Consider the following 19,294-nt stretch of genomic DNA (forward strand, 5'->3'; position numbering starts at 1 on the left):
TCCTAACTCAGTAGCACAGCTAGAAATTCTTCCCATAATCTGATCCAAAGAAATAGGACCATTTCTCCAGCACAAAACCCTCTCAATAATCGAAGAACATTCCTTTTCGCCCACCCACATAGCCTCAAATCTAAACAACCTCCTACTCCTCCTTCTAAACAAAGCCCCTTCAATATCCAACCATATTGGAATGTGATCGGAGTAGGCTGCAACTCCATGTGTTACTCGAAGATTTAGAAACATATCACACCACAAAGAATTGGCAAGAAAGCGATCTAACCTTTCCTTCACTAAATCCTCTTCTCCCCTACGATTACTCCAAGTAAAAGGAGGCCCTACATAACCCAAATCTCTCAAGTGGCAATCTGATAAGACCTCTCGAAACTCCCTCATCTGTAAATCACTTCTTATGTTTCCACCCAATTTCTCAGAATGATCTAAAATTTCATTGAAATCCCCAAAAACTATCCATGGTAAAACAACCCCACGGCCCAAAAATTTCAAGAGCCTCCAAACTTCAGACCGCTGCCCACTATCGGGATGACCATACACCCCAGTCAACAACCATTCCACCCCATCACAGTTTTTAATAGATGCACGAATATGGTTTCTAGAATAACTAATAATCCTCAAATTAATATCCTCTTTCCAAAATAGAGCCAAACCTCCACTTCGATCCACACTGTCAACACCAAAACAACACCAAAAACCCAATCTCAACTTACAGAAATCCAACCGGAGTGATGATAATTTCGTTTCTTGAAGAAACAAAATGTCAGGAACTTCACTCGTGAGTAAATCACGAAGAGAACAAATACTCCGTGGGTTCCCAAGCCCACGGAGATTCCAAGATAAGATTTTCATTGAGCTCGTAAGCACCTCCACCGAAATAGATGAAATAGAAGAGGGTTTACCTCGTTTAGCATCAACCTCCACAATCGGGATCCCCTTCCTCTTCTTGCCATGGTTTGGAAACCGTTCGGACTGAAGAACAGAAGCTGCCTCATCACCCGTCACTGAACTACCCTCATACGCCTGGGACTGCACCTTCGGCGATGCCCTAAAACCGAGTCTCTTCCCCCTTCTCTTTTGAGTGCTGTTACGGGAGCCAGACACATCATAAAGTGTTGGGTCTATGTTACCCGATGGGCCGAAGCCAAAGCCCACAAACATATTAGGGGCCTCCAAAATCGGAACGTCCATGAGCCCATCTTCAATTTGAGATGTTTGAACGACATTGAAACCAACCGTTTCAACCATAGCCTATTTTGAGCCTGCTTCATCCACAGGAGATTCCAAAACCGCAACCCCCTCATTCAACGCAGACGACGTAACAGTCGGGACAGATGAAGATTCTTTATTTGCGGAAATATCGGCCCCCTCAAAATCCAGATTTCTCGGCCCCTCTGAATCCGTAACGGGCAAACCTCCACTACCCTTTCCGTTAGCAACCGTCTGTGAACCAGACTCAACCGGAACACCCGTATCCGCCCCTGCTTTAGCCGTAGCCGCCATTGTAGATGCACATCCTCCACCCCTACGAGAAGGAAGAAATCCCGCACGTAGCCATGGACCACAAGGAAGCCTTTGGGAGTCGACTTGGTTTTCATCAATATCCTCACACTCCTTTAGAGAATGATCCAAAATACCACAGTGAAAACATAAATCCGGTAGCCGTTCATAAGAGAACCGTACCCAACAGGACACCCCCTTCTCCACAATCATATGCTTCCGACGCAAAAGCGGTTTGGAAATATTGATGAGAACCGAGACTCTCATGTATTCTCCCCACTCCATCTCCCCATTGTCTAAATTGACTTCTAAAACCTCCCCCAATGCACACCCAACTAATCTCCCGATGTACTCATTATGGGCCATTTACGATAAATCGTGTAACCGGACCCAAAAAGGAGCATGCACCAGATCTAACTTGCCAATCTGCAACCTACCGTCAAATTCTTTCAACAAAGCCAGATGTTTATCGAAAGACCACGGACCCTCACGCATAACCTTGAGTTTATCCCTCATATCATCGAACTCAACCAACGTAAACTTAGAGTTGAGATCTCGAAATCTCACACCCTTGACCAGACGCCAAACTTTCCTCATCGTTTGCTTAAACGCCTCATGATTATAATACTTCTTAATCAAAAGCTTCATAATCAAACAGCTCGCCCCACGCTCTAAAACATCCTCCAGCCGGTTAATCTCTACCGAAACTGCTTCATTCTCCTTCTCAGTTAACGACAAACTTGCATAAAGTTCATGCCGAAAGCCTCGTACGAGAGACGAGAGGAAAAAAACCCCTACTCTATCCAGAGGGAGGAAAAACAAAATTGATACCAACTTGGCTTAAATAATTCAGGACCTTAAAACTCATATCAATTTGACTTAAATAATTGGGTATCTATTAAAACTTTTTTTTTTTATTTTTTTAATAAATTTAAACCTTCATTTATGAAAACGAAACTACAATTGTGATCCGATATAGGCGCCATCTCTTCTGACGAAATTTTTTGCCCATCTGATATCACCTTGACTTAAATAATTGAGGGACTTAGATTTTTTTTTAACTTAATGTTCATTGAAAATTTTGTAATTTTATTTCTATCGTGTTTTTTTTTTTTTTTTAAAAAAAAAGGCAATAACCATGAACGAATGAATTCACCTAAATATACTCACCGTGTAAAACTTATTAACAAAGTTGCAGTCCGCTGTAAGAAAGAGTAACCCCTAAGCTTAACGTAGTTTCGCCACTTACCCCACTAAAACTACGAATGAATGGAATAGAGTAACTTGCAAATAGTTCAACTATAACTTGATTTATTTGCTAAAGAACAAAGAGAAAATTGTAATATTCTTATGGAATTTCTTAAAAATAAACTCTTAAATTGATGTGATTTAATATGATACGTCAAATTATAAAGTTATTTAAAAAAATAAACTTAACGTATCACATGAATCGACTCTGTTAATTTGTGAATTTATTTTTTTAATTAATCTTTTACTAGCAGTAACAATATTTCTCTCAATAAATGAGACGTAGCAATTCTCTTATTAATTAAATTAATACAAGCTTGCTTGGACTGTGTATAAATGAGATGTAGCGATATGATGTACAGTGGAAAACTGTTTTTTGGAAAAAAACACACACACACACGGGAAGCCTCACATTTTCCTTTTCTGCCAACACAAACGACGAGGGCTCCTTTGACATTAAAGGGCTGTTCACAATGCACTTAAATCTAAAAACAATTACTGATTGAAGATGACAGCAAAAATAATCTCGGTCCAAATTCTGGCCTTTTCCCTTCTTTTTTTACTGAATATAAGTACACATCAACACACTCTTCCTATAATATTTTATTAAGTATTGATGTAGGTAATTTAAGACTTAGAATAAAAAAAAAATAGATAGATTCATAAAGTTCATTAATATATAACATTTATTAAGTATTAAATGCTGTGCAAAAATCACTTGAAGGATTCAAACTGGAATTTCTACTCTAGGCCTAAAATTCGAAGTATCTAAATCCATAATTTTGTGGAAGTTGGGTTCAACCATTGGATGCTTGTTACATGTTCATCATATCTAATGTAGATGGCTTGTATTCAATAGGTGCATGCGCAATTTTCACTAAAATTGAATGGAAACCCATATCATGAAAGGTCAACCATGTAACAAACATTTCAATTGCTCCAAGTAATGTTTTTATCAATATTAGATCTATTAAATTTTTACATATTGTCTATATTGGATGCATTTTTAATTATGGTAACACATGATGTTAGGATAAAGAATAGGATATTAATGGAATGGATAGAAATTGATCTGTTCGAGAAGATCACTCTCCAAAGATACTAGTTGGCTTGAATAATCTATCTATTTTATTGCTGCAAACAATACTTATAGACAACTGACTCTACTGACTTGGCAAAATAATTGCCTACTTACAGGGAATTAAATAACAGACCGAAATTAAAGACACGACTCAACAACTCCACACCTTAATCTGTAGACCAATAACTTCTAGTATCAGATTAGTTATTTATTAGATTAGTTATTTGCAATTGACTTATTCATCTAAAGAAACAAGAATTTAATGCAGTGGGCCCATAGGCCTAATAACCATGAGAACATCAGGTTTCACTCATTGATAGCTCAGCATAGCAGTCCAACTACGGGGTTTGACCCGTAACACATGAATCAGTCCTTATTTAATATTTGAATAGATGATGATATCCCTAATATGTGATATTTGTTGTAAAATAACATTGTAAAATTGTATGACCACCTTGAGCTAGCCGTCAAATGCACAGTGCATAGTGCCAGCATAGTACTGCATAGTAACTGGCATAGTAAATGGCCGACATCGCACAGTGTGCATAGTGCCAGCATAGTACTGCATAGTAACTGGCATAGTAAATGGCCGACATCGCACAGTGCGCATAGTGCCAGCATAGTACTGCATAGTAACTGGCATAGTAAATGGCCGACATCGCACAGTGCATAGTACCAGCATAGTACTGCATAGTAAATATGCACAGTACCAGCATAGTACTGCATAGTAACTTGCATAGTTCCCTTTGTACGCCTATATATATCGTTGAATTCTTTAAGAAATTCATAAGTTTCATAACTTCTCTGAATTCTATCTCTCTCTCTCTCTCTCCTTTCGATAGTTTTATAACACGTTATCAGCATGAGAGTTCTGACGATCTTGAAGCTAATAGTCCTCTACTTCAAGTAAGTCTTTCAATATATTTTTTTATAGTTTTCAAAATGAATATGAAATATTAAACATACTTATGTTCTTGATTTATATATGTAGAAAATGTCAAATCTTACAAAATTGGAATTCGTTGCTCTTGACATTTCTGGGAAAAATTATTTATCTTGGATCCTTGATGCTGAGATCCATCTGGATGCAATGAACCTGGGAGATACAATTAAAGAAGGAAATCAAGGGTCCCTGCAGGACCGTGCTAAGGCAATGATTTTCCTTCGGCACCATCTTCATGAAGAATTAAAAACTGAGTATCTAACGGTGAAAAATCCACTTATTTTGTGGAATGATTTAAGGGAGAGATATGAACACCAGAAAACTGTAATCCTCCCAAAAGCTCGTCATGATTGGATGCACCTGAGGTTGCAAGACTTCAAGAGTGTTAGTGAGTATAACTCTGCACTCTTTAAAATTAGCTCGCTATTGAAATTATGTGGTGAAAAAGTCACTGATGATGACTTGTTAGAGAAGACATATACTACTTTTCATGCCTCGAATGTGCTCCTGCAGCAGCAGTATCGAGAGCGAAAGTTCAAGAAATATTCTGAACTTATATCTTGTCTTCTATTAGCTGAGCAGAATAATGAGCTTTTATTAAGAAATCACCAGTCACGTCCTACTGGTTCTATATCATTCCCTGAAGTGAATGGTACTAGATTTACATCATTCCCAGAAGCGAATGGTGCATCTTTTCAAAGAAAAAGAGGGCGTGGACGTGGTAAGAAAAACTATAGAAGTGGAGGTCCTAGAAGTGACCACACTAAAAGGGAAAATAATAGATATACACCGTACCACCAGAAGTGGTTCAACTCAGACAAGGGCAAAGGTCCTCAAAATAAATTTGTAAAGAAATATGAAGATGAATGCCATAGATGTGGTATGACTGGACATTGGTCTCGTACCTGTCGTACAGCTAAACACTTGGTTGACTTATACCAATCTTCCATAAAAGAAAAAACAAAGAAATTTGAAACAAATTTTGCTGAACCATCATATGCTTTAAATTCTATAGATGGAGAAGATATTACAAGTCTTGATGTTTCTGATTTCTTTGAGGATTCTAGTGGTAGAGTTGATCATGGAAGTGTTCCTTTTTAATTAATGTATTTCCTTTATATTATTGTAAAATATTTTTATTCTGTAATGTTTTTTTTAGTAATGAAAGTTTTATATATTTTGTAGAATCATGAGTCTTATTGATGAACTTTCTATCTCCGAGATGAATAATAAAGATGTATGTCTGGCTGACAGTGCTACAACTCATACAATTCTTAAGGATAAAAAATATTTTCAAAATCTAACATTGAGTAAAGCCTATGTTCATACCATCTCCGGTTCATCGAATCTAATTGAAGGCTCCGGAAGAGCTTATATTGTGTTGCCTAATGGCACCAAATTTTGCATTGATGATGCTCTATTTTCTTCACAATCCAGAAGAAATTTATTAAGTTTTAAAGATATACGTCGTAATGGTTGTCATATTGAAACCATTAACGAAGACGATAAAGAGCATCTTCTCATTACTAAAATAATTTCGAGCCAGAAGCTCGTATTAGAAAAACTGCCTGCCCTCTCATCTGGATTATATTATACAAAAATGAGAACAATTGAATCACATGTTGTAATGCACCAGAAGTGCATTGATCCTAAAATATTTATGACTTGGCATGATCGCCTTGGACATCCGGGATCAATAATGATGAGACGAATAATTGATAATTCGTATGGGCATCCCCTAAAGAATCAGAAGATTATCTTACCCAATGAATATCCATGCTCTGCATGTTCTCAAGGTAAATTGATTATCAAACCATCTATCTCAAAGGTTGGTTTTGAATCTCCATCGTTTTTACAAAGGATTCATGGAGATATATGTGGGCCTATTCAACCATCAAGTGGACCGTTCAGATATTTTATGGTTTTAATTGATGCATCAAGTCGATGGTCACATGTTTGTTTACTTTCCACTAGAAATGCTGCATTTGCTAAACTTCTTGCACAAATAATTAAGCTACGAGCACAATTCCCTGATTATCCAATTAAAACTATTCGATTGGATAATGCAGGAGAATTTACATCTCAAGCTTTTGATAATTATTGCATGTCAATAGGAATAGATGTTGAACATCCAGTTGCCCACACACATACTCAAAATGGTTTAGCTGAATCATTGATTAAAAGGCTTCAGCTAATCGCTAGACCTTTACTCATGAAATCAAATCTTCCTATTTCTGCTTGGGGACATGCTATAATTCATGCAGCATCATTAATTCGAGTTAGACCATCAGCATATCACAAATATTCACCATTACAGCTTGCATTTGGTCAGCAACCAAATATCTCTCATCTTCGTACTTTTGGATGTACTGTATATGTTCCAATTGCACCTCCACAACGTACAAAGATGGGCCCTCAACGTAGACTTGGGATATATGTTGGGTTTGATTCTCCATCTATTATCAGATACCTTGAGCCTCTTACAGGGGATATGTTTAAGGCACGTTTTGAGGATTGTCATTTTGACGAATCCATTTTTCCAACAATGGGTAATGAGAAGTCGGTGCCTGAAGCACGACAAACATTGTGTAAAGAGAAGTCGGTGCCTGAAGCACGACAAGAAATTACTTGGGAAAATAAAGCTCTTTCCCAATTTGATCCTCGTACAAAAGAATGTAATCTAGAGGTTCAAAAGATTATTCATTTGCAAAGTGTTGCAAACCAATTACCGGATGCATTTACTGACACTAAAGGTGTGGTAAAATCATATATTCCTGCTGTTAATGTTCCAGCAAGGATTGCAGTCCCTGAAGGACAAGTTGCCAAAATAGCAATAGGCGAGTCTAAGATACGCCTGAAGCGTGGACGGCCTATTGGTGCTAAGGACAAAATTCCTCGAAAGAAGAAAATACAAAATGAATTTGGTACTCCTGAAGAATCCATACCAACACAGGCCATAAGAGTAATTGATGCTCATGAAGAGAGTAAATCTCCTGAGAAAGAACCTCCTGAAGAGGTATTTCATGAAATGTCTTCCCTTGAAGAGGGACAGGTACCTGAAAATAACGAGATCTCGATACATTTCATGAATACAGGAGAAATTTTGAATAGAAATAAAACTGTTGTCGACAACATATTCTCATATAAAATGGCTCTTGACATTACCAGAAGTAATGAAGAAATTGAGCCAAGAACTGTCGAAGAATGTCGACATAGAGATGACTGGCCAAAATGGAAATCAGCTATTGAAGCTGAATTAAACTCGCTAGCAAAGCGAGAGGTCTTTGGACCAATTATACAAACACCAAAGGGTGTAATACCCGTTGGATATAAATGGGTATTTATACGTAAACGTAATGAAAGTAATGAAATTGTGCGATATAAAGCACGACTTGTTGCACAAGGTTTCCTGCAGAAATCGGGGATTGATTATGAGGAAACATACTCTCCTGTTATGGATGCAATCACATTCAGATATTTGATTAGTTTGGCAGTTATAAAAAGATTGGATATGCAGTTGATGGATGTGGTCACCGCATATTTATATGGATCATTAGATCATGACATATATATGAAAATCCCTGAAGGATATAAAATGCCTGAAGCTTCTAATCTGAGTACATCCAGAAGTATGTATTCTATTAAGCTTCAAAGATCTTTATATGGGTTAAAACAATCCGGACGCATGTGGTATAAACGCCTTAGCGAATATCTATTGAAAGAAGGATTTGAGAATAATCCAATATGCCCATGTGTTTTTATTAAGAAATCAGACTCCGGATTTGTTATTATTGCGGTTTATGTTGATGATCTAAATCTTGTTGGAACTCCTGAAGAGATCAGAAGAACTGCTACATATTTAAAGAATGAATTTGAAATGAAAGATCTTGGCAAAACGAAATTTTGTCTCGGCCTGCAGCTCGAGCATTTGCCAAATGGAATTCTCATTCATCAATCAAATTATACAGAGAAAGTCTTGAAACACTTTTACATGGACAAAGCTCATCCCCTGAGTACTCCAATGGTTGTTCGATCACTTGATGTGCAGAAGGATCCATTTCGTCCTTGTGAAGACAATGAAGAAATTCTTGGTTCTGAAATACCTTATCTCAGTGCAATTGGAGCCCTGATGTATCTTGCAAATTGCACTCGGCCTGATATTGCATTTTCAGTTAATTTACTTGCAAGATATAGTTCCGCACCAACTCGAAGACATTGGAATGGCATTAAACATATCCTTCGATACCTTCGAGGTACGGTTGATATGGGATTATTTTATCAATATGGTTCAAGTCCACAATTAGTTGGATATGCAGATGCAGGTTATCTTTCAGATCCACACAGAGGTAGATCTCAGACTGGATATGTATTTACTTATGGAAATTCTGCTATATCATGGAGATCTGTCAAACAAACACTATCTGCTACATCTTCAAATCACTCAGAGATCATTGCAATTCATGAAACAAGTCGAGAATGCATTTGGCTAAGATCAATGATCCAACATATTCAAGAAAAGTGTGGTCTTCCAGTGATTAATGATAGTCCAACAACTTTATACGAAGATAATGCTGCTTGTATTGCTCAAATTAGAGGAGGATATATCAAAGGTGATAGAACCAAAAATATTTCACCTAAATTCTTTTATACTCATGAACTTCAAGAAAAAGGTGAAATTAAAGTCAAGCAGATACGATCAAGTGATAATCTGGCAGATTTATTCACAAAAGCATTACCAACTGCAACATTTAAGAAGATTGTGCAGAACATTGGAATGCGGAGACTTGAAGACCTTTTATCATGCACTTTTCAGGGGGAGTAACGTCTTGAAGACTTATGCTGATTGTACTCTTTTTCCTTCGCTAAGGTTTTATCCCACTGGGTTTTCCTTCGCAAGGTTTTAATGAGGTAATCTTAAAGCATTTTACGGTACACATGAATATTGTACTCTTTTTCCTTCGCCATTGGTTTTTTCCCACAGGGTTTTTCCTTGGCAAGGTTTTAACGAGGCATATTCATTATAAGTGGTCATCCAAAGGGGGAGTGTTGTAAAATAACATTGTAAAATTGTATGACCACCTTGAGCTAGCCGTCAAATGCACAGTGCATAGTGCCAACATAGTACTGCATAGTAACTGGCATAGTAAATGGCCGACATCGCACAGTGTGCATAGTGCCAGCATAGTACTGCATAGTAACTGGCATAGTAAATGGCCGACATCGCACAGTGCGCATAGTGCCAGCATAGTACTGCATAGTAACTGGCATAGTAAATGGCCGACATCGCACAGTGCATAGTATCAGCATAGTACTGCATAGTAAATATGCACAGTACCAGCATAGTACTGCATAGTAACTTGCATAGTTCCCTTTGTACGCCTATATATATCGTTGAATTCTTTAAGAAATTCATAAGTTTCATAACTTCTCTGAGTTCTATCTCTCTCTCTCTCTCTCCTTTCGATAGTTTTATAACAATATTATAATTTTTTCTATTATGTAAGACTATTTATGGTGAGATGCATTCGCTGCAAGTAGTTATTTGCAACGAAATGTATTTTGTTGATAATAAATATATTTGCAAAGACCATAATTTCGTAGCAAATAAACCTATCATTGGGAATAGCTTACATAATAGCAACCAAAGTACATATTATCGTAAAGATAGCAGCGATGATGATAAATTTAATTTGCAACGAGAAAATACTTCGTAAGGATTGATTTTTGCCCACAGTATTTGCGAGAGTGGGCCAACACCTAATCATTGTTGCAAATAGTATTTTGCAATGAAAATCAGGTTAATTGCAAAGATTTTTTTGCTTGCAAAAACTCCAATGTCAGCTTGTACGATTACACTATAAAAGAAGTTTCATTATGTAAAGATATTAATGTCTTCCATGTCTTTTTATATGATTTTATGGTGTTTAATTGGATTACCAGCATCCCCTTTCATATTTTAAATTAAAGATATTTTTATAAAATAATTTATAAATGTATCAGCATTCTAAACTATTAATTATATAAAGGATTGCGCGCCTATCATTATTCAATTTATTCTATTGAAGCATGATCAAACACGTGATGGACTTACGAATTTGGAAAGGGAGATGACGGGAAAAAAAAAATGGAATTATTTGGATATATGGGGAGACTTTTGGTCCTCTTGAAGCATCAAACATTTTAAAACTAATTTCATCTTTCTAGTCCGAGAAAGTAGGAAAAAAAAAATGATTCCCAAGATTGTACGTCGTTCAACCACGCAAAGTAAAGGACGAGAGAGAGAGAGAGAGAGAGAGAGAGAGAGAGAGAGAGAGAGAGAGAGAGAGAGAGAGAGAGAGAGAAATGTGACTATATTTCTATCTATATATAGAGATCAGAGAGAGAGGCCACTGCATATCAGCATTTCATTGCTAAGTTTAGACACTCCCCCACAAACCATTGCTGTTAAGTTTCCAAAATTAAGGGTTATCAACAACCACCTGATCATCTTGCCCATCAGTGACACAGAACAGCCAATGTAAGTACCTTTTGTTCATTAGTGACACAGAAAGTTCAGAGTACTTCGTTACTACCAAGTGATCCGATATATATATATATATAGTTGATGATTAATTACTTTCTGTTGCTTCAAGTGAATGGCATTAGAATTTCACCGAGATTTGGCTTTTTCCTTTTTGTAATTTAGGCAGGGACGTCGATGCCAACAGATTTTATTGCAGGGTACTGTTTTAGTTGCATGTCTTCCTTAATTTTCAATTTTTGACGATTGTGTTCTTATAAATTTATAATACTGTCAGTCTCTCATAAAAAATTAAGGAGTGTATATTAAATTAGCTTTTGCGCGCTCTCCAGTAGTTTTAATTTTTTTATTTTATTTAATTCAAAGTGAATTAAAATTTAATATTATATTATTTTTCTTTTAAAAATTTATACTCATCTGAATGAAATATATTTACTGAAAATACCCCCGGCCATATTTGCCTGGGTGGCTAGCTAGCTACACATATGTAGTAGAAAGTACTTAATGGTTATATAATATATAGTTTCTGGACTTTTTTAGTACTTATAATATTGAATATGAGATTTAAATATTGCATGTCATGGAACTGTATTTCCTTCCAATTTAATTTGAAGGCCGGTGGCTTCTCTTTTTCTAGCCAGGAAATTCAGGGGAAAAACCTTGAAAGATGGAGGAATCAACAACTGTGAAAATCGAGTGTGCTTTAGATCAAAGCAGAAAGCTTAATTTTCGCCCATCACGTAGAAGTATTTACAGGGTTCCAGATTTGCTTCGGAAAATGAACGAAGAAGCTTATACTCCTCAGCTTATTTCAATAGGCCCTTTTCACTATGGCTCAAAAAAATTGCAATCCATGGAAAATTTTAAACTGAAATTTCTCAATCATTTCATAGAACGGGCCGATATAAAGTTGAAGGATTTAGTAAGTATCATAAAAGACTTGGAACAAAGTATTACCGTATGTGCTTCTATTGCTCATAAAGGAGACACTGCACCAATAGCAGAACCATCACAGCATGTAACATAGCCTTTCACAGATTGCATTGCATTCTGTTATTCTCTACGGTCATGTAACAAACTTATTCTTTATTCCCTCTTGTAAAAGTCTATATATAGACTACTGTTAGCACAATGAAAGCTGTGAGAAAAACTTTCCAATTCTGTTTTGTTAACATGGTATCACGAGCCACACGACTCCACTAGTCTCATCGAATCCATGGCCTCTTCTTCTTCTTCTTCCTCCCTCACTGAATCCATGACCCCACCCTCCATCACCGCGTCCTTTTCCCATATAGTCACCACTAAGCTCACTACTGAGAACTACCTACTCTGGAAAGTCCAGACTTCTGCCTATCTTCGTGGTCAGGATTTATATGGCTACGTTGATGGCACTCATCTTAAACCACCTGAATTCATCTTCGATTCTGCCACTTCCCCTCCCACACCCAACCCCGCTTACTCTCTCTGGAAACGCACTGATCAACTAGTACTCAGTGTTCTTTTCTCCTCTCTCTCGGACTCCATTTTAGGTCATGTTCTCTCCTCCACTACTGCTCGAGAATTATGGAACTCTATAGTCTCCATGTTCTCCTCTCAATCCCAAGCTCAAGAATTCCAACTTCGATTTCAGCTCACTAACCTCTATCGAGGTGACCAATCCATTACGGCTTACTTTGGCAAAGTTCGTCTACTTGCCGATTCTCTCACTGCCATTGGCACTTTCATCTCCGAAAAAGAACTCGTCTCCTACATCCTCAATGGCTTAGGTCCTTCTTATGAATCCTTCCTCACATCCATCACTACCCGCGCTGACCCATTAAATTCTCATGACTTATTTCAGCTCCTTCTAATCCATGAAAGCCGACTCACTCATATAGCCAAACTTTCCCCATCTTCCTCTGATTTTTCAGCACACTTCACCTCCGCCACTCATGGTCGTGGCCGTGGTTTCTCTCGTAATCCCAGACAAGGTCGTGGTAGAGGACGAACCCCACCTAATAATCGTGGTAATCGATTATTCTCTCCCAACAATGGTACTCAGCAAACCAATATGCATCGACCTACTTGTCAAGTTTGTAACAAGTATGGTCACATTGCTCTTCAATGCAGAAATCGGTTCAATCATTCCTACCAATATGATTCTAACTCCAGTTTTCTTGCTCCTTCCTCTGTTTCGAACCAATTTTCTGCCAACTACACTGCACCAAGTGCGCACTCAGAGAACATCTGGTACCCAGATTCTGCAGCAACACACCACATCACCAATGACCTGTCTAACCTGAATCTGTCATCCGAACAGTATGCTGGAAGTGAGACAATCCGTGTTGGTGACGGTAATGGGCTTCCCATTCAACATTTTGGTGAATCTTCTCTTTCCACTTCCTCTTCTGCTTTCCGTTTACATAATCTCCTTCATGTACCTCAAATAACCAAAAACTTAATTTCTGTTCTTCGTTTCTGTGTTGATAACAACTGCTTTTTCGAATTTCACTCAACCCATTTCTGTGTGAAGGACTCAACGACCAAGAACCTCCTCCTCACCGGACCAACCCGTGACGGACTCTACGTCTTTCCAAGCACTGGTCCTCCTCCCCCAACTATCCATCTCAGCGAATCTACCTCCCTTCCTCAATGGCATCGACGCATGGGACACCCCTCTCTTGCTGTTGTTCGTCGACTTCTACGCACCAACTGCTTGTCTTCTTGTCCCACCGAAGCTGTTTTTCAGTGTCCTGAATGTCCACTGGCCAAAGCCCACCAGCTCCCGTTCTCTTCCAGTCAGGCCCAATATAATCGGCCCTTAGCTTTAGTTTCCTCTGATATTTGGGGTCCATCCCCCTATGTATCACGTTTGGGTTTTAAATATTACATTTCCTTTGTTGATCATTGCACCCGTTACACTTGGTTATTTCCAATCAAACTCAAGTCTGATGCAATACAAATATTTACCAAATTCTTACCTCTTGTTGAACGTCTTTTTAACACTAAACTAATTAATCTTCAAACTGATGGTGGTGGGGAATACAAACCAATCACTACAATGTGCCAATCACTTGGAATCAATCATAGACTATCTTGCCCTCATACACATCAACAAAACGGGCTTGTTGAACGCAAGCACCGTCACATTGTTGAAACTGGGCTTGCTCTTTTGGCCCATGCCTCTCTTCCTTTCTCTTATTGGGCTGACGCCTTTGAAACTGCGATTTATCTCATCAATCGCCTCCCGACCCCAACTCTTAACAACAAATCTCCCTTTTCCATGATTTACAAAACTGACCCTGATTATAAATTTCTCCGGGTTTTTGGATGCCTCTGCTTTCCTAATCTTCGCCCCTATCTCTCACACAAATTACATTTCCGCTCCACTCCATGTCTTTTCTTGGGCTACAGCACGGCCCACAAAGGTTACAAATGTTTTGATTTTAAACAACACAAAATGTACATCTCTCGGAATGTCACCTTTCATGAATCTACTTTCCCTCTCACTCATCACCAGCCCATTACCTCTTCCTCATCTCATAACCCGTCCATCACTACTCTTCCTATTTTTCCCAACTCCATCTTAGGCCCAGTCCCAAACCCTTCTCTTCCTACAACCCCAACTTCTCATTCCCCTTCTTCCCTTCTCGGCCCAGGTCCCCAATCTTCTCAACCCACCAATTCTCCGTCCAGCCCAAACCCAACTAATCCTACATCTTCTTCAACCTCCAGCGTCTCACCTCCAACAACCAACTTACCTTCTCCTTCACCAGTCCGTCCCTTACCAATTCTTATCCCGCCCCGATCCCCGATCATCACCAGAGCCCAAACCAACTCTTCCAGACCCAAAGTCTTCCTCGATGGTACCATACCGTACCCATCTCGACACTGTCTCACCACCAGCATCACCGTTCCAGATGATCCTTCAAGTTATTCGGTTGCCTCAAAATACTCTGAATGGCGTCAAGCTATGGAGCAAGAATACACTGCCCTCCTCAACAATCAAACTTGGACGTTGGTTCCACCTGTTCCGAACTCCAACATCCTCGGCTGTCGATGGGTTTTTCGCACCAAAACAAATGCAGATGGCTCCTTCCAACGCCGCAAAGCCCGGCTAGTTGCCAAGGGCTTTCATCAACAGCCCGGTGTCGATTATCACGAGACCTTCAGCCCCGTCGTGAAGCCCACCACAATCCGCCTAGTTCTGTCCATTGCTGTATCTCACGGCTGGCCCTTACGGCAACTTGACATTGAAAATGCTTTTCTCCATGGCACATTAACAGACACTGTCTTCATGCAACAGCCTCAAGGATTTGTAAGTCCACAACATCCCACTCATGTATGCAAGCTGTCCAAAGCCCTGTACGGCCTTAAACAAGCGCCACGAGCGTGGTTCGCTCAACTCAGTTCATGGTTAACAGAGTATGGCTTCACTCCGTCCAAAGCTGACCCGTCCCTTTTCATACTCACTCAAGGTAACACTCTTATTTACCTTCTCATCTATGTCGACGACATTGTCGTCACTGCATCAAACACCTCTGCCGTTGATACCTTACTTCACGACATGAGCCTAGCCTTCCCGGTACGTGATTTGGGACAACTGTCATTTTTCTTAGGACTTGAACTTGATTATACTCAGCATGGTGTCTTTCTGTCTCAAAGAAAGTACATTAAGCACCTTCTGTCTCGTAGCAACATGCTACATGCCAAAGCCGTGACCTCACCAATGGCCTCTACCATCAAGTTGTCCAAGTATGACACACCTGACTTCGATGATCCATCCTTGTATCGAAGCTTAGTAGGAGGTCTTCAATACCTTTCATTCACTAGGCCCGATATATCATTTGCAGTAAACAAGATCTGCCAGTTTATGCACACACCGAAAAACTCACACTGGATTGCACTAAAACGGATCCTCCGATATCTCAAAGGTACCATCAACCAGGGTCTCTTTTTTGCTTCTCACTCAAGCTTCACTTTGCAAGCCTACTCCGACGCTGACTGGGGAGGATGTCCCGACGACAGGAGGTCCACTGGAGGATTCTGCATCTTTCTTGGTAAGCATCTGATCTCATGGTGTTCCAAGAAGCAGAAAACTGTTGCCCGATCCTCCACGGAAGCTGAGTACAAATCATTGGCCTCCTCCGCTGCTGAACTACTATGGCTTCAAACCTTACTTCGTGAACTTGGTCTTCCATTGCATCATGCTCCTACTCTTTGGTGTGATAACCTTGGAGCAACCTATTTATGTGCCAATCCAGTTTATCACTCCAAGACAAAGCACATGGATATAGATTACCACTTTGTCCGAGACCGTGTAGCAGCCAACACCTTAAAGATTGCCTTCTGCAGCTCCAAAGAACAACTGGCTGATGTTCTAACCAAACCCATTGTTGCTGACAAGTTCATCAAGTTTAAGCCTCGTCTCAATTTGGTTGACACCCCCTTGGACTCGAGGGGGCATATTACCGTATGTGCTTCTATTGCTCATAAAGGAGACACTGCACCAATAGCAGAACCATCACAGCATGTAACATAGCCTTTCACAGATTGCATTGCATTCTGTTATTCTCTACGGTCATGTAACAAACTTATTCTTTATTCCCTCTTGTAAAAGTCTATATATAGACTACTGTTAGCACAATGAAAGCTGTGAGAAAAACTTTCCAATTCTGTTTTGTTAACACAAAGCGTTCGCGAATGTTATGAAGGGACAGTTGAAATTGAGTCTGACGATTTTGTGAAAATGATCCTGCTGGATGCGTGCTTCATCATTGAGTATTTCTTGACATCTGACAAATCAGAATTATCAACAGATCATGGCGACTTGAAAGAATTAAAGGTATGGCAGACTTCTAGGATTGAATTAGACTTGCGCTTACTTGAGAATCAACTTCCTCTCTTTATAATAAATAAATTATATGAGCCACTTCCACTCAAGTCTCCCTCAATATACCCATCCAGCTTCCTTGAGCTTTCCTTTAAATTCTTTGGAAATATCAACCAACAACAAAAACGTCCTGATGATCCAGATTTAGAAGAAACAAGGCACATTATTGATTTGGCCAGATACTTTTTCTTGCCTCGTCGCCAAAGTCTGCCAGAAAGAAGTTTTAATGTAATTACAGAAATGTACTCTGCCTCCCAGCTTGCTGAGGCAGGAATGAAGTTTAGGCCAAGTTCAAGCGCATCCTTAGTTGACCTAAAATTGAATGACAGAGTGTTGGAAATCCCAAGTTTTCCATTGACCAAAGGCACGGAGATTATTGCTCGGAACCTCATAGCCTTGGAGCAATGTCACTATCAAGATGAAGCATATGTTACTGATTATTTTATCATGCTAGATTTCCTTATCAATACAGGCAAAGATGTGGATTTACTTGTTCAAGAGCGGATCCTTTTGAATGAAATGGGCACCAACAGTAAACCAACTTTACCCAGCAATTTGTGCACAGGTATCTTACGTTGGAACACCAATGCTGATTATTATCGTCTCTCTAGACAATTGGTGCATTTCCGTAGAAAGCATTGGTATGTAATTCTGAAGAGTAGCTTGAAACAGGATTATTTTCGCACTCCTTGGATGGGTGCTGCTACCGTTGGTGCTATTATCTTGTTGATTCTCACTCTCATACAAACTATATGTACGATATTCAAGTAGAGTGAAGCTGCTTGTGTGTCAAAAGCATAAGAGAGTGGTTAGCATGAGCGTGACAATTAAAATAATGAGAGTGAATCTGTTGTGCGTGTAAGAGTGAAAGCGATCTCTAGTTATAATGTGTTTGTTTTGCTAATATCTTAATAAAGTGATTTTGGTTATTTTCTATTAAGAACTTCTCCAAACCCACAAGTGTTTTGTCCCTAAATCTCGTTCGAAAAGTTGTGAACAGAATCTGTTAGTTCAACCGCATATATATCAAATCGAATGGTCTCAAAAGTGTTCAAAAAGATGATATTACGTTCGAATATTGAATGCAAATAGTTAGACATAGAATAATATGCTATGTATAAATTATTTATACATAAATAAACAAATAAATAAAACTACAAAACCATTATATCTTCTATCTAAACATGAGTTATAAAAGAGGAACTTCAAATTTCGTAGAAATTACTTTATGGCAGATGACTCGATTTTTATATATGGCATTAATTATTGCAAAATTTGTGCATTCTTATTGGATTATTTAAATGCAAATGTACAATTTGCATAATATGATATGATTTTACATTTGGCTATTTCATTCAAAACGTATTACCACATTGGATTATCCATTTATTAGTCAAAATAATAATAAAATATTATAAATTTAATAATTTTAAAAAAAATCCTTTTCTATTAATTTTTTTTCTAAATTAAGAGTTTATATGAAAATACATTATTATTTTTTATTAAATAATATGGAGAAATAATGTAGGAGAAAGAATGAGAATGAGGAGGGAGAATAGAGGGAAGAGAGAGAGAGTGTATAAAGATATTATTTTTATTCATTTGGATGTAAAATAGTAACAATCAAATTTGGTTGTAAACCTTAATTTTATTGTAGCTAAAAGTCAAAAATTTTGAAGTTAGATAATCCATTGTAGAGCATTTTTAAGTCTTATTAGCTAAATTTCTCATTGGATTTGCATTTGCATAATCCGATGAGAATGCTCTAGCCAAAGTCTCAATCTTTGATCAAGTCTTTTTTACAAATACTCTGCTTTTTCTTTGATTCATTAATTCAATCTCTTTGTATGGACTACTCCACCACATGCGTTGGCCATGTTATATCAACAACCAAAATTCTGTTTATAAATAGACGTTACTGCATGCTGGGTTCTGATGTTCCGTTCAGCCAAGTAATAAGTGGCAGAACCAGCAATTGTGTTGAGGGGAGACTAACTTTTTTACTTTGTGACACATTTATCATGTAAATAATAATGCTAGATACAATCATACGGTGTACATGCTCTATGCACTCCATTAAAAAAAAGGCACGTTCACTATTGAAAAATAATTTTTTCA

General features: G+C 38.3%; 1 protein-coding gene across 1 annotated transcript; it reads left to right on the forward strand.

The window, feature by feature from the left end:
• The first annotated feature begins 16,977 nt into the window (after window positions 1-16,977).
• Window positions 16,978-18,081, forward strand: LOC122298412. Its single transcript, XM_043108141.1, has one exon. It carries the CDS (start codon window positions 17,033-17,035, stop codon window positions 17,945-17,947), a length of 915 nt encoding a protein of 304 aa, XP_042964075.1. The 5' UTR covers window positions 16,978-17,032; the 3' UTR covers window positions 17,948-18,081.
• The last annotated feature ends 1,213 nt before the right edge of the window (window positions 18,082-19,294 follow it).

The sequence above is a fragment of the Carya illinoinensis genome, chromosome 16, assembly GCF_018687715.1.
Source record: "Carya illinoinensis cultivar Pawnee chromosome 16, C.illinoinensisPawnee_v1, whole genome shotgun sequence".
Lineage (NCBI taxonomy): Eukaryota > Viridiplantae > Streptophyta > Magnoliopsida > Fagales > Juglandaceae > Carya > Carya illinoinensis.